At 36.3% G+C, this 17,193-nt stretch overlaps 2 protein-coding genes across 10 annotated transcripts in view; both read left to right on the top strand.

Moving 5' to 3' along the window:
* The window catches only part of LOC118276434 (syntaxin-binding protein 5), a 208,234-nt gene that overhangs the window by 39,258 nt on the left and 151,783 nt on the right, over positions 1 to 17,193 (top strand). The window lies entirely within an intron of this gene.
* Positions 1,912 to 15,818, top strand: LOC118276438 (glycerol-3-phosphate phosphatase). 2 transcript variants are annotated; one of them, XM_035594746.2, is made up of 5 exons: positions 1,912 to 2,268; positions 2,682 to 2,842; positions 3,316 to 3,453; positions 3,764 to 4,107; positions 4,473 to 4,759. In XM_035594746.2, the coding sequence occupies exons 1-5, from the start codon at positions 2,073 to 2,075 to the stop codon at positions 4,639 to 4,641; spliced, it is 1,008 nt and encodes a 335-aa protein (XP_035450639.2). In that variant the 5' UTR covers positions 1,912 to 2,072; the 3' UTR covers positions 4,642 to 4,759. The 2 variants fall into 2 exon arrangements, with proteins under 2 accessions (XP_035450639.2, XP_050563523.1); XM_050707566.1 differs by lacking the exon at positions 4,473 to 4,759 and adding an exon at positions 14,857 to 15,818 and having other exon boundaries at positions 1,913 to 2,268.

Genomic DNA, 17,193 nt, shown 5'->3' with positions numbered 1-17,193 from the left:
TTGTCCTTTTGTGTTAAATAAAGTTCGTTGCTTACAAAAATTGAAATCTTTACTTAAGAATTTAAGAATGCTAACTTTAATGTTATCTAGTAATTGCAAATAAGTTGTTAGCAAATGGAATACGTTCAATATGTCCTAGGTACGTACAGCCGCAGGATAGAAGCAGTGTTACATATTTATGAGCCGCTTATCGCAGCGGAGGCACGGAGCCACGGTAGCACGGCCGGCAGACGGCAGTCTTGTGCCGGATTACACACGGAATGGGATTAGCCACGGCATCTGGCCATAGGCGTAGGCATAGGTTTGTCGCCAAAGCTGACGAAAAGTGGAAAATTGGTCTTCTAAGATTTATAGCTACAGTTTTTTTTTTGAGATACTGTATGTGTTTTGATGAGCAAGATTTGATTTAAGTCATCATGGCTTTCAAAATCCAATACAACACAGTACCTGTACCCTTAGTATGAGTTTTCTTTACGTTTAAAGTAATCGAAATGACTGCGCGTTCAGCGCTCTGATTGGTTGGTTCGATTACTGTTAACGTAAAACAAACTCATATTAAGGGTGCTTATCGCAAATTCTATTCCTGAGTATCATAACGTGATGTTTTTTAACAGCTACCTTATTTTTGCTTCCAGTATACAATTTAAGGTAATAGTAGTCGTTCATCTACCTTCGAAACACTGGTAATAATGCTCAGGTTAAGTTAAAGTTAGGTCTAGGTAGAGGCAGGTTATCGCGATGGAGATAGTACTGCAGGGCGAGGCGCACCGCCGCAACGCCCAGGCATTTTGGAGCTCACTGTAGGTCGTAGAACTTGATAATTTACTTTAGTTACAGTATAATGCAGACGCTACTTAGATACGTAATACAAGAACGACAAATATAGAGGTTTTTCGGTATTTTTGGCTAATCTGCAACTGGCTGGGTAATCGGCTTCCGCGCAATGTGTAGCGTATTCGATTCCCCAACGAAGAAACTCTTTGTGTGATCCACAAATTGTAGTTTCTGGTCTGGGTGTAATGTGTATGTGAACATGTATGTTTGTAAACGCACCAACGACACAGGAGAAAGCCCTAGTGTGGGGCAACGTTTAAAAAAACTTGTAAAAATGACTACATACACAATTGGTATTGGTATTTTACTGGGAGAATCGTTACGCATTAATTTGTGTTTGTAAACGCAACCGTGGCTCAGAAGAGAATTACAATTTAGGATAACGTTTAGAAAAGACTGTTCTGAAATGTAATGTAAGACAACAATTCGCACCCAACATTCACTGAAACACTTATTTAATTCGTTTCCATTTAAAGTTATAGAAGAAAGACTATTTAACTCATCTATGTATCATGAAACAGAACAGCAATCCTTGTTGTTTCGCCTCCATAGTTCATACATATTCAATATTTGTCTGCGCGTCCCGCAGTTTGCAACAGTTTGAACTCATGACGCAAACTTGTAGCAAAACATCCCACATTTCAATGTCCACAGTTTCCTTTATTGTTGTGACCCACGGACAAATATACACATTATGTATATGTAGGTATGTACCTGGGGTATTATAAACTGATCTGGTTATGAATTTTAGTGTAAAACTTTGTCTGTTTGGGTTGCAGATATATGTAGTAAAATGGTCTTTTATTATTCGTTAGTTTAGTTTATGATATTTTGAAGTTTCGTTTTGTGATTTTGAAGTGAAATGCAAACATCTTTTAATGTTTTTTTTATAGGATAGTGTGTATAACCGAAACGGTAACTCTATTTAAAAATGGATTGCTGTTCGTTAGTCTCGCTAAAACTCGAAAATAGCTGTGAGAAAAAAATTGAGGCGCTACTAAGTTAGTAGTGGTGGTAGTTTGAAATAATTATTCAAGTCTTGCTGACCATAGATCTTCTTTTTAAATTAAGATACTCTTCTTTTAATTTGGTTTACACCTCTACCAAAAATTGCGATTGTGTCTTTGATATGTTTTGACGTAATTCAAAATCAAGTAAATGTCAAGTCATCAATGTAAATAAAATTGCAATGATATCGAGGGCTGAACAATTGTCTAGCCTATGAGTAAGAAATTAAAATGATTAAATTCCTCAACCAAATCCTGAAAATTCACAACCTCAGCTACAGTACAGTTACAGTGAGTAATCCATTGAGGGGTATCAGCACAAGTGGCACTATTGTTAAGTCCGCGATGTTCAATCTAAAGGAGGCTTCCAAAGATCAGGTTCAGGAGTTCTTAAACTCGTTTGATACAGTTTTAACGGATTGTGATGGTGAGATCATTTTGTTATTTATTGATATGAGGCCATATTTACTCATTTTGTGACTGGATTGTTTGATTAGCAAAGTTTGTATTTCCTATTTGGTGTCATAAACAAGTTCAAAGGAGAAAATCACTAAGTACTGTAATACTGCTTATAATTTAACTAGCTATTGTCAGCGGCTTTGCCCGCGTTTCCCTAGTGTAAAAAGTATCCTATGTCTTATCTCAGATTATAATCTATCTCTGTTCCAAATTTCATCCCGATTCCTTTAGTAGTTTTGACGTAATTGAGTATCAAACTTTCAGACAAAAACCGAACTCACCTACAAAATTTTCGCATTTATAATATTAGTAAGATTAGTCATAATAAAATTAGTCTGTGTAATACCTTCGAGATACTTATCTACTATTTAATTTTCCAAGGTGTTCTATGGTTTTTTAACAATGCCATCTCGGGATCAGCAGATACTATGAATTACTTCAGGAAGATCGGAAAGAAGATATATTATGTGACGAACAATTCAACAAAACCGCGCAGCGAGTTCGCGACCACAGCGGCCAAACTAGGCTTTGTTGCATGTCCAGTAAGATGCATTTTTAGGGTTCCGTAGCCAAATGCCAAAAAACGGAACACTTATTATCTATTTACGTGACAATTGTGGACGACATACCCTCCTCCTTTGGTAGATAAGAAAAAACAACCAGAGGCCTCCGCCTGTTACCCAGCAGTGAGCACTCACAAGCTGTTCCCATATACAATACAAATTCTACACTATAAGTGATCAATTATCCGATGGACATTTTCTGCTGAACATAGGAACCATACATACATAACCTCACACCTGTCTGCCATGGGGGTAGACAAAGACAATGGAACCGCCAATTGCTATGAATCTTACATACCTCTTTCGCTTCTTCAACATTCATCAGTCTTTACATAGGAACCCTCATTAATATGATTCATTTTGAAACTAAATGTTCTAACAAAAAGTTATTTATTTTGCAGTTTAAACTATATTTTAATAAAATAGGTAATTATGTAGTAATTGTATTTCAGGAAGAGATACTGACGGCTGCCTTTTTAGTAGCCCACTACTTTAAAGGTATACAGTTTAACAAGAAGGTATATTTACTGGGATCCCACGGCATTGGCGAGGAGCTGGAAGCTGTAGGGGTTAGACATATTGGTGTGGGGGTGAGTAGAGAGATACGTTAATTGAAAATCACGGCTGAAACATGTAGATCAATGAGTAATGCTTGACTAGTTTCAAGTCATGATGGGACTCTTATTCATGAGCAACGTGTCTTGAAAATAATCGAGCTTTTCTCAGTTATTTACGTGTTTCAACCTTTATTTTTCAATTAGTATGTTTCATGATATTTTTATATACAAGGGAAAAAATAGTTGCTCTACTAAAAATTATCTCGTATCTCTTTAAAAATAGGTCTTTGATTTTGTTACTGCCAGAATAAATGCACAGATAAACTATATCTGCTCATTACAGCCGGATCATGTGAAACCTGATGTCAAATCGACGAAGCTGTCGGAACTAGATCCTGAGGTCGGTGCTGTGGTGGTAGGCTTCGATGCACATCTCAGTTACCCAAAACTGTTGAAGGCTGCCACTTACCTAGCCTCGGAACAATGTCTGTTCGTAGCCACAAATACTGAAGACAGGTTCCATAGACCAAACTCCATTGTGATCCCTGGAACCGGCACCTTGGTTAGGGCAGTCGAGACATGCTCAGCAAGGAAGGCCCTGGTCGTTGGGAAGCCTTATAGTTACGTTCGGAAGTATCTCGAGTCAATCGGTTTGAATCCAGCTAGGACTTTGATGATTGGAGACAGGTAACTCTTTTTAACTTTGTTGTGCGAAAATCAGCTTTATTGCATTTTATTTTATTATGAATTGATTGAAGTGTAGGAAAGCCATGCTTCAGCACGAAGATGCAACGGCCTCACGGAATACCGACACCGTGAAACCGTTGTCTGAGTGAGGTTACCTAGGCCAAATTACCCCCTCATCCCAATCCCCGATTTCCCAAATTCCTAATCCTCAAAAGGCAACGCACTTGAAACGGCTCTGGAGTTTCAGCTGTCCATGGGCGGCGGCGATTGCTTACCCTCAGGTGATACGTCTGCTCGTTTACCGGCTTATAAAATACAATAAAAAATAGATAAGACATACCAACAGTATACCTTTATATATACAGATGCGCCACTGATATAGAGCTGGGAGTCCGCTGCGGCTTCCAAACGATGCTGGTCCTCTCAGGTGTGACCTCAGCTGAGGAACTGGCGAAACTGAAGAACGCAAAAACTCCACCCTTACCTGACGTTGTTCTACCGAAATTGGGAGATTTATTATCCCTTGTATGTTAAGAAAATCACTACATAGTATAAAACACAGTCGCTTTCTCTGTTCCTATGTCCCTTTATATGCTTAAATCTTTAAAACTACGCAATGGATTTTGATGCGGTTTTTTTAATAGATAGAGTGATTCAAGAGGAAAGTTTATATGTGTAATACATGCATAATATATCATCATTGCACCCATGCAAAGCTGGGGTGAGTCGTTAGTAGTTAAATAGATAGAAGCTGGTTATAGTAGAGCGTTCAAATCATAGGTCAGTGTATAAACAGTGTTCTCATACCATGTATTGTTAAGTAACAAATTGTTTTACAAAATAGAGAATGCATTAGATAAGTACAGCCCTCAATTGGCGCAATGAGGTGTTCAATATTTATTTTAACGTAATAAATTATGTTGATATCAATGTGCTTACTGTGTTTTATCTGATTATATATAGGCATATGCAAAGTCCCGCCTTTTATTCCCGAAATGGTAGGCAGAGATGCACATTACGGCACGTAATGCTGCTAAACAATCTACACTCACATTTCACCACGTGTGTTGTCCCATATAATAGTGAGCCTACTGCTATTGCCATTTTTAACTGGTTATGTATTATAATAGACCTAGTTAAGGTTTCCTATACGAGATAGGTAGCTGAGTGACATAATATTACCGCAATCAACCAAATCTGCCTTTTCTGGTTCTTATCTGGTGAAGCAATAGAAGTAGTGCTTAAAGTCCATTGGCCATTGGCCCAGCCGCTGCCGGTGTCCACCAAACATGGGTCAGTAATCGCAGCACGATATATGATTGGTGCGTGCTCCGAACTAGGGCTGTCAAATGTTCAATTGATATGAAAGTGTTATTTATTTTTGTAAGTGGATTTTTGTTCCTCAAAAAATAACGAAGGTTCGCATTTTAACAAGTGTTCAAATACGTGTGTTATTTTAACCCAGGTAGTATTCTACGGGACCTAGGATATCTATAAAACGACTATCCATCGAATAGATTGCCGTAACAATGCAATTTGTAAGCCCAGATAAATACCGACTGAAGATTTTTATGTCAAGTGCTTCCGATCCGCCTCTAACGAAGTTGGAATGTTAAACTGGTAGAGGGCGCTCGCTTCGTAAAGTGGCACTTAGACTAGATGTATCGGATTACAGTTAGCAGTAATTTACTGAATGAGACTGTAAACATGAACAGCTCTTTAAATACATTCTATTGGTTTAGATACAACCCTTTATTGGTACTCTCGGGGTAAACTTATTGTACTTACAAATACAATAGGTAAATGGAGCTTTTCAATATTGTTTCATACCGAGACTTAGTTCAAGGTACCTGGTATTTTACTGAAGTTAAGATATTTCGGAACGCCTTGTTATAAATACGACATCTTATTGAAGCGTGCGTATTGAAAACTTTTCCAATATCATCTTTACTCTGCCATTTGACACAAAATATTCCAACTTTACTGTAATTCTAAATTAAACTGTCGGGCAGGTCATTCCATAGACTCGTAACGTGTTACAATAGTTTAATAATAAAATAATGGCAGGTTGGCAACCCTACGGCGCTAGTGCGCCCCGGGGACACCCGATATTGTCCCGAAATACTCGTATCTTAGATAACTTGCCCAAACTACAGCAATTGTACCGTCCTATATAAAACATATATGTAGCAATATAGCTACACGACTCGCCTACGACATAATATTGTTCAAATTCAACGTTTAAATGGCGGCAACTAGTGTTCAAGTGTTTCAAAGATCTCACAAAGTGAATATTAGTTCTAAACGGTGCCTGAGGTACTTGGAACACTTCAGTTGATATAAAATATAGTTGTAATGTCTGTCTGAGAGCTAAATAATCGTTCTGTGAGTCTGAAACGTGTCTAGTTTTACAAACTCGGTCTAGCCAATAACTCAAAGGCATGTGGCTGAAATAGTGCTTTCGTAATATCTATTTCGAGGTAAAAAATAAAATATCAAACGGCAAAACATGTGTCGGCTGAGTTTTTTCGCGGAGGCTATAAATTACTGGAGCATATGGCACAGCTTTCTATGTATTCCTACTTTCCTAGCACCTATTTGTTTATTATTAAGGTTTGTTTTTGCATCAGTTTTCTCGTCACGTCTCATGTCTGTAGCTGTGACAATTTACACGCGTTCCTTCTGCTGTGTGACGCAGGGCGCAGGTATTGCTGAACGAATGCGAATACTGGATTAGGGTGTTGGATTTTTCTTATTAAATTCTCCTTTGTGTTGGATATCTGTTGGTTTTTGCTTATAGTGTAACAAAGTGTAACATCCTTACATGTAAAGTTAAATAAGAAATAATAAAGATCTTGGTAGGTAATTTTTATGTACCTAGTCTTTACCAATATTGTTTCATATTCAGCTGAAAATGTTACTTATATACATACGTAATGTTTTAATTGATAAAACCATTTAATGTGTGAAACAAATAGATTTGAACACGACCAACACAAAGCGCGGTTCGCTCCAAACAATCCCAAGCTAACCAACTCCGATGGAGCAAATATAATTAAACCATTACGAGTATACCTGAATTATCAATAAAATGTCGCCCGTGGACCAGGGTCCTACGTGTACTGTCTCCAGCGTATTCATTATTATTTGGTTATCGCGAGGACAAAAGTTTTCCAAGCCAATGGGCCCCACTAATTGGAGCGAACGTGACAATTATCCCGGCGGCAGGCGATGGGCCCGAGTGGGCCCGATGTGGGCCCCGCGCGAGGTGCCACTGTAATTGCTTTTGTATGGGTAACTGCACATGTGACGTGGTTAGACGACTAGATACAATTTAAGTATCTATGGAGTTATTTTACAGTTTTGTTGTTTTACTAAGCGGAGTGTTTGATAGGCGCTTTGTTTTATTATGTAATTAACTTGCTTCGACTACCTGGCTCTATTTTCTCGATAATTTTCCTACACAATTGAGAACACAAATTCTATCAGAACGTTAATAAAATCAATAGGTTTCAAATCTCAGTACTTCAGAGGTCTGTTCAAAGATAGCGATATTTATTTCAATATTGTTCCCGTAATTGAGGCCGCCTGTAAACTTTGTGAAAGGTCCATTGAAATGAACCCATCTGGAAATATTTCTTTGAATAGAATATTTTAAGGAATATCACTTGAACGTCGTGTTATTGATAAAAGGTGTATTTTCGGTAACGTTTTTGTTGGATCTCTTCGGAAATGTTCAGGGTCGAAGTGTATTTACTCTATTCTCTAACTGAAATAAATAATTTTGATTTTGACTTTTAACCTTATATTTTTTACACGGCGCTCCTCGGAGACCGGCCCTTAGTGACGTCATCAAGCATATTTAATACAATTTCCATAGTGAAAGTAAATCGTGTGGAAATGACGACAAACAATATGGCTCCTGCGTGTAATGTGACGTCATTGTAATGTTTGACTGGGACCAGATTCCCTAGCCTGTTTGTTTTATCTATATTACGAGTAATTACCTACTTTGACGAACATTTTGTTTATTTTACTTCAGATTTGTATTATTTACAGTACTTGTAATGTGTTGAGATGTTAGTAACGCTGGCTGGTTTTGGGTTTTACCTAATAGCTGGGATTTATTTACACATTCAGATTTATGTCGGAATATGTATGTGTTTCGCTAGATCGATTCCAGAGCACGGTATTTTTCACAAGTGTCTATTTATTTTTAAAATTAAGAATATCTATTTTAAAGCTTTTAACTTCTAAAACATGGACTGCTAGTATCTGGGTATTTATCAACCTTTAGTTGAATATTCACAATAAAATAGCAACTAAAATTCATAGCTTAGAAAGTACTCTTATACTCAGTTTACAGTATCCAACCATTGTTAACTTTATAGTGCTACAAAGTTCAGACTATAAAATTAACAAGACTATTAAAACTTCGTTGTTATATATAATCCCTTGCACTCGTAATTGAAAGGTAAATAAAATAATTAACTGCATTTAACACTTGGTACTGAACTGTAGTAGCATTCGCTAATTGTGTGAGATCTAGTCTCTGAGTCAGGCGGACATTGAACCCGCGCTGTAGCAGTAATTAGAATCAATTGCTTGATCTTGAAATCAGGTCCTATTATTAGATACTTTGTGGATGGGACTTTCCTATTTGTAACTAATGGGAGTAATCAAGTATTTATTGCATCCGTAATGTACACAGGTGGTGGATATACATTATTAAGTCACAATTAACGGACAAGTATCGCAAGTTGGTCGGGAGTTTAGTTTATTTTGGAACTTTTTTGAAAAATCAAAGTCTTTTTGTGTTAATTATTTAATGTTTCGTCGGTCTGAAACTACATTACGGTCGGATTAAACGATTTTTTTTCTTTAAATCAAAGTTGCTCTACACTAGGATTTTCTTCTGTGCCGTGGGTTCGTTTATAAACACATGCACATGCCACTCAGACCCGAAACAACAATTTTTGCACCCAGCCACCGTACCATCCGTGCACTCAGATAGATTTTATAGATAGACCGTTTCTTACTCATAATATATTATGTGGTAGATAACACATTTAATTTCCGTTTCATATGAACAAGTTATCACCGTACTTTTCACATATGTAGGTCCATTTCCTAGACCTAAGCCCCTCCTAAATATTATCGCTCGGTCCGAGCTGGCTTTGTCACCATTTGTGTCGATTCATCTTGCGGGACTTTCACAGTGCGTTAGCCAATATTGTTATCTTAGATATTAATGGCCGTGTCCAGCCAGCCAGGACTATCCATCATCAGCATCAGACTGGAAGGGGTGGGGGGGAGAGGCCATAAGGAAAATATCGCGATTGATGAAATAGAGTTATACAAATAGTATTTTTTCCGTTTCATTTCATATTGAATATATTTTCTAGGGGTTTGTTTATACATGTTTGTAGGTTGTATAAGTTTTAGTATGTTTGTTGTAATGTTAACTTATAATTAGAAATTATAAGTTTAAAGTCGCCAATCCGCTTTGAGCAACCGCGGTGATTAATGCTCAAACCTTCTCTTTGTGAGAAGAGGGGCATTTGGTCATCATGGGTCACTTATAGGCTGTTGATGTCATGTGTAATGAAATATTAACATTATCACACAACAATTAACTTACTCTCGCTGTAGATACAAAAAGTAAAAATTAAATCTATCTTTATTGAACTGAAACAAAATAATCGAAGCTATGCAACACGTATTTCAGTTAAAATATTTCACACATCGTCGCCATTGAATTTTGTCAGTAATTCCCTGAGCGACGGGAAATATAATGGAGCGGCACATTCCACTGATTTATTGACTGGCAATCAGTCGTGACTGATGATCAATGCGTCACTGATGCTGACTGACAGTTGACCCGCTGGCGCTGTCCCGCGGGGGGTTAGTGGCGTAGTTATAGAGCGTGCTTTGGGAAATTTGGGACAAATACGTGTCATTATGTAATTGATTGTGGGTACTGTAATGAAAAATAGTTTAAGTTTATATAATATAGTAACGTGGCGACTTATATTTAGAGGTTAAGGAGGGATATAAGATATGACTACTAACGTAACAGTGCTGAAATGTCGAACCTTAAATAATAAAATACTACTTAAATATCAGTTTTTCAAACCAAATTTGGTTTGTCTACCATCCATAGCCTACCTAGTCTAACTTACAACTTATCAGAATCTAGTGCGTGTGAAAAAAAAGTAAATTATTAATAGCCAGATATATTGGAATGTTGATAGCTAATATTGATTAGATACTAATGGTCAAATAGTTTGTCTACGATTGACTATTAAAACTTCACAAACAGTTCATGTAAACATAATAAGTACCTAATAGAATAGTATCAGCAGTCAGCAAGCAGCCATTGTATTAACGCTTCATTTGTGGCGCTGATAACAGCACAATAACGGACACAGGGAAGTATCTCACCCCCAGCACCGTCGGAGTATATTTCCTGCCCCCAAAACATAAAAGGAAAACTCAACGTTTTTGAGGAAAACACGGAATGAATGTAAAAGTTTTGGAGAAGGAATGAATTTTGTGAAAACAATTTTACGAGTGACACGAGACGCGGCAATTGAGTGTGCAGCTGTTGGGGCCGAGAGATTTTATTATATACTCTTGTCTGTGTGTCTGTTTGTCTGTCTGGCTATCTGTTTGTATGTGTTCGTGTGTTATATGTATAGCTCTTTTATTCAGTAAATTTGATTCGGTATTTCTTCGATACGTAAGTAATCACGAATTGATAATATTTTTGTTCACAATTTATAGTTAACCTTTTGACCGCCAGAGCATAAACGCTTCGCCGTGCCCTCCACGCCAAGACACAAATTCAACGAAATAACCTTGAAAATATTAGGGATTCCAAAATGTTATCGATAAACCAAAGTGAGTAATAATTTTCGTCTGAATTTTTTTGAATAAACTGCTTATAACATAAAAAGAATATTTATTTAACCTAATCTCCCACTGTAATAAACTTAAGACCACATTAATAGCAACTATCAATAAAATATCAACCTTTTGAGACACAAAAATACATATAAAATTGCAGCAAGTTACAGCACTATTATCTATCAGTTACGCGCCATTGGCATGTATACATGCCAATGGCGCGGGCAACTATCCATTTTTTTTTAATCTCTCGTTTATGATTAGGGATGTAGTTAGCTGAATAATGTAACTTATCGAGTTCATTTATGTATTAGGTAATCAAATTTGAAAACTGCTAAATAGGTATCTATAATATCTATATAGGTATATAAAAAATCTGTAGATTTTAGTGATATTATTTATACACTTTCATATTCTTAAAATAGTTGCCTTGTATTTGTAAAATGTCACATGAAACTTAAAAATATAAAAAATCAACAATCGTATTTATTTATTATGCTCATTAACAGCCTTGTAATTGAAAAAGGTTACGTGAAACTTAAAAATATATAAAAATCAACAATTGTACCTATAAAACATTATGCTCACTAACAGTCTTGGAATTGTAAAATTTAAAACTAAATTGTATATTATCTATAATTATTATCAATAACAAAAATTTCTGATGTTGATAGTAACCTACAAAAATATTTTATAATTATCTAGAATGCGCAATAGTTCTTCTGTACTATAAACCTCTTCACTCGCCATTTTTGCAATTATAATGTAGGTACTAGATAAAATATTTTTTGCAACTTCCCCGCATTTAAAAACACGGCACGCGCTTACGACGTCACGAGTTTACCTTTTTTCTCAGAGACTAAGGTTATATATATACTTTTTAATAGTTATTACAAAAAATAAGCGAGTCATTTAGCTGAAGTTTTAATATTACTTGAATTACACTACATCACTAGTAGGCATGTATACATGCCATTGGCGCGAGAGAACATGCTTTTTTAGCCGATATTTAAGTTGTTTTTATCAATCAAATATTAGAATAACTATATTGCAATTTTGTTCACTGTGTACAATTATGTAATAACTGGGTATTCAGTTCTTAAGATACATCAATAAAACACGTGAAAGTAATGATTTAATGTGTTTATTTTGTTTTTCTCTGTGATCTGTTTCTTGGCATCTATAGATGTCGGTGGCGCACAGGGCACGCTTGCGCATGACATCTATACATGCCATTGGCGTTCAAAAGGTTAAAATGTATTGTGGAAGAAATTCTATTCGCTATTTGTCTCATATGTAAAAAATGTAATGTTTTGTACCGATATTGTAAAAGAGAATGTAATATCAAAGTTACAACGCTTGCAGGTGAAGTAAACAAAGACTAATGGATGCAATAAAAACAAAAACAATATCTGACGTCACATATATTACTGTTTAGACAACAATGAAAAGTTTTTATCGTCATAAAAACAACGAAAAAGCAATATTGGGCAATGACGGAGAGGGCTCCAGCCTCCAGGCAGGGAGGGGGGGAGAGAACACCCTGTTTTAAACTCAATCAAATGTTTCAGAGGTTACATTTTTTGTTGAAAAGTTGAATCGAAAATATCAATAAACATATTTCATTTAAATGTGGAAAATGGAAGCAAAATCTGAAACATGCCAGAATAAATCCATCAAACTACATATCTATTCTATCGACGTCTTTAATTAAATTTAAACTTTGTTACAAAACATCAAAGTTTGAAATTGATTAAAGAAAGATAGTGAAGTTTGCAATATTTTCAAAGTTATCAGCAACTGAGACGTCTCTCATGAATAGTCTATTGGTCTATTACTAAATAATTACTTGTCAAGCCGCAGCCGCGACGTGAATAACAATTTGCCAGCCTTCAACGAGTTATCGATGGAACAACCGTCGCTTATCTACCAGGTTTAATGTAGATTTAATCACACACACACACACAACGTCTCGCCTTTTATCCCCGAAGGGGTAGGCAGAGGTGCACATTACGGCACGTAATACCGCTATACAATGTACACCCACTTTTCACCATTTGTGTTATAAGTCCAATGTAATAGGGGGTGAGCCTATTGCCATATCCTGGACACAATTCCAGACTCCGTGCTACTACCGAGAAATTTTCGAAAATTCGAAAAAAGCCCAGTAATACTTTGCCCGACCCGGGAATCGAACCCGAGACCCCTTGTTCGGCAGTCGCACTTGCGACCACTCGACCAACGAGGCAGTCAGTGTAGATTTAATCTGTGAATTAAGTTCAAATTACCATGTCAGGCCTTGCTTCGGTATGCCATGTACGCTATCAGAGTCGGCGGCATCCGACCAATTAGTTTTTGCAGTGGAAGTAGTGAAGACTGGGAGGTAATTACTACCAACCCCCCTTTTTGTTAGCCAACGAACTTGAGACTAGGTGTGGAATTAAAAAAGAGGTGAAAATTCTACAGCTGAAATAGTTAAAGTAGTTGTAGGAAGTCTACTTTCAACAATTGTGTTTTAAAAAACTTGTTGACATGAAGGTAATTCTTAAAAAGGACGTTATTGTACATACCTTGCTCTGCTCGGCTCCTATTGATCGTAGCATGATGATATATAGCCAATAAAGCCTTCCTCGATGAATGGACTATCCAACACAAAAGAATTGTTTCACATCGAACCAGTAGTTCCAGAGATTAGCGCGTTCAAACAAATAAACTCTTCAGCTTTATATAATGCTTCTAGTGAAAGAAATTACCTATTTTAACCAAAACCAATTAAAACATGTTAAACTATCACTTACTTCTTTTCGCCAGTATTTTTTCGCGTTCGTATCTTTAAGCGTCCTACACTGGGAGCATTCATTAAGCTGCTTGTTTTTCTAACTCCTCTACTGAGGTATGTAGGTTTGTTGGTATTTCTTTGTAAGTTAATTAACTGTGTCTTTCACTTTACTTTTGTTTCTGTGTAGTAACATTTACTTAAAGGAATTTGTACGAGGTACGATTTTCTTTGTCCTTGTTCTTTGTTCATTCTCCCACTTTTCACAAATCATGTAATAGGGGGTGAGCCTATTGCCATATACTGAGTTCACAATTCCAGTAACCGTGTTGTTACTGAGAAATTTTCTAAAAACCGAAAAAAGCACATTAATACTTTGCCCGACTCGAAAATCAAACCTGAGACCTCTTGCACGGTAGTCGCACTTGCAACCACTCGATCAACGAGGCAATTAATTATCAAAACGTCAAATAAAATCCTTATAGTTTCGTAGTGCGTGCCACGGAAGGACCGTGTACCGGTGACATTGGCGCGCGCTTACGTAGCGGCGCGGGGATTAGCGCGGCCGCGACCTTCCTACTCTTACTGCGTTACTGCCCACTACTTAGGGCTCCGGGAAGCCCTAGCCCGACCCTGTGTGGAGCCACGGACGTTGCTACTTGTGCGTAGTTGTTATCAAGTGTTTCGTAATATTGTGTAGTTATATGAGTTTCAAGTGTTACGTGGATTTCGTGTAAATGAGGGATGATAGTCAATTGTTTGTGTTTTCATATTGAGTGCTAGTATCGGTTATTAACTAGCCGCTATAAATTGTTTGATTTACTCTAGAAATAGAACTGTATGTTTTAGAGTTATTAATAGAAAGAAATGTTAGAAAACACAATACTATTAGCATCCTCGATCGCCAAACATAGAGTGGCGCAAAGAACAAAAACTAAAATTAATTTGTATGTTTAAGTTTACATAGAACTAAATTACTATACAATTTGTTAGTACAAGTCTATATTACGTAATGCGAAGGTTTACTCTAAAATGTATTTTAATCCTTAATGTATTTGTTTCAGGTAACGCCTTCATTCCGTCAAGAAAGGTGGCGAGTGCGTGAGTAATGTGTCCCAGGGGGCGCGTGCTACACTATCTGTATATTGGGGGGTCGTTAATGGATGCCGGTCTAAAAGTCTAGGGCTTGTTCAGAAGCTAGACGCGCTGACTGATAAATTACCGGTCTAGGAACATAGGGTGCTTTTATATTGACATGTTGAGGGTAAATTAAGATTGAATGTTTCGAGTGAATTTTTAAGCGACAAGTCCTGTGGTAATAGACCATTTGTCATTTATGGAGACGAGGGTTTCGATATACAAATGGGACTAAGTATACCGAGCGGAGGTGTTAGAAAAACGTTAGAATTTCACTACTAAAACAGTCAATGTGTTTTGAATTTAAGCACTCTAGGTTTCTAAATCACATTTCTAGCTAATTAAAGTTGTAAATTCCATGAAGCCATGAACCAAGTTATTACAAGAATTACAAATAAACTAAAAAAAGTTCTTGTATAAATTCGTAGCAAGCCAATGTTCCGAGCTGTTACAACTAATGTACACCATTCCTAGAATTAGCCCCTCAGTTTATACTCGGCTTTACGTAATTCACGCCAAACTTTTTCTTCAAGTAATAATCATTAGGTTCGCCATTTTTTTTAAGTGCTACGTCTTGATATCGAGGCGAAAAGTGTTCTCGAAGTGTCGAGAGTCTTTTGAGAAAGATATGTGATGTGTTGGAGTATGCCTCTCTCTGTCAAATAAAATGTTACTTGAATTGAACGTTTGCGAGTCATGATTTATTCGAGCGATCTTTGGGAGCTGTCATCTATGTTGGCGGCGTAAGGACAGCTCAGCAACATGTTTGATGTTCGGGAATGAATGTTGATAGTTCCATCGTTGGCTGTGCAAAGATATTGCTTACTTTGATAGGTTTTATCTATCTTTTGATAAGTTGCATGGTTTAATAAGTCAATTCATATTAGTCTTCAAGTACGTTTTGTTTTTTATTGAGACCTATACCTACATTTTAATTACTCTAAACCTTATAACTAGTATATAGTAAGGCAGACAATTTCCCTAACATCTAAGTACGGCTACCATTTTTCTTTACGTGGTACGGTAGGTTTGTACTCGTACAAGCAATTTCCTTAATTCTAACTAAACGTCTGAAAGGAAAGTAATTGATACTAACCATTCTCTTTCCCTCGAGAGAATAAGTACAAAGATACAGTATTGCTGTACGCTGCTTTACTCTCGTGTACCGATACTTACGAAAATTGAAGTGCCTGTTGGATTGTTGGCTTTTTGCAGCTTTGTAATTTGCTAACAGCTTTCTCGTAGGCGTATAGTAAATGTGAAACAGGATACTCGTTTATAAAGTTTTTGTGGACAAGAAGTAATGAATTAGTGTGCTTAGATATATCTTTAAGATATAAAATTATAATGTGACTGTAAGATTATAACGTAGTTTTTACAGAATCAAATTATGTTCATGTAAGTTCTTAAGTTCAATTTTAATACATTTTATGGTTTCTGTGAACGCATCCATCTTCTGTATTTATCATAGTGAATACAGTGTAAACATGATTATAATCTAGACCTAGGTACCCTAGTAATTAATACTAAGCACGACGCCTTTGAGCCCGAGTAAACATTAGGTTACACCGTGTTAGCTTAGTTTGATTGGATCTTATTAGAGTAGATTTATATAGTCTATGTTAGTTATGTATGTTTTCTTTAGGAACCGTCATTAATGGATAGTGAATTCTATCTGGTTCTATAGAATTTGTATCTAAGTCGGAAGATTAACCTATCACAAAAAATACTCTGTTAGTTAAATTACCTACGTAAATGGCAATTAATATGTATAGGTAAATGTTTATTTATGCTAAGTAGTTATACTTACTACTATAAATAGTGCGTACCTGCAAAAGACGTAAATTATATTTTACCTACCGGTTACCTAACCATTTATAAAACGGGTTTTTAAAAGACATCATTTCTAATAGTAAATCTACTAAACTTCTCTTAGTAAAAAGGAAAGATTTAAAATGAAGTGTTTCTTTTTATTAAAAAACATACTTACATTTATTTGAAAAAACATTAATTATAGTGAAAGTGTTGTCTGTTTCAGAGATGTTGCCATTAAATAAACTAAACCTGAATAAAACACTTAGCGAGGGTCGCGGTAATGAAAGTCTCAAGTAGATGAATATATATAAATCATCCAGTACTTATTGCTTTTATATTTTTTCGTAGATTCCTATTTAAAATGTAAGATTACAATAATATCTAGAGTATTCTAGAGTAATTGTACGATGAATTGGTTTTACAATTGCTGTTTAAATAAAACACTGTCT

Source organism: Spodoptera frugiperda, chromosome 31 (assembly GCF_023101765.2).
Source record: "Spodoptera frugiperda isolate SF20-4 chromosome 31, AGI-APGP_CSIRO_Sfru_2.0, whole genome shotgun sequence".
In the NCBI taxonomy this organism is placed as follows: domain Eukaryota; kingdom Metazoa; phylum Arthropoda; class Insecta; order Lepidoptera; family Noctuidae; genus Spodoptera; species Spodoptera frugiperda.
Note: the sequence above shows the minus strand (reverse complement) of the source record. Positions and strands in the feature narration are given on the sequence as shown.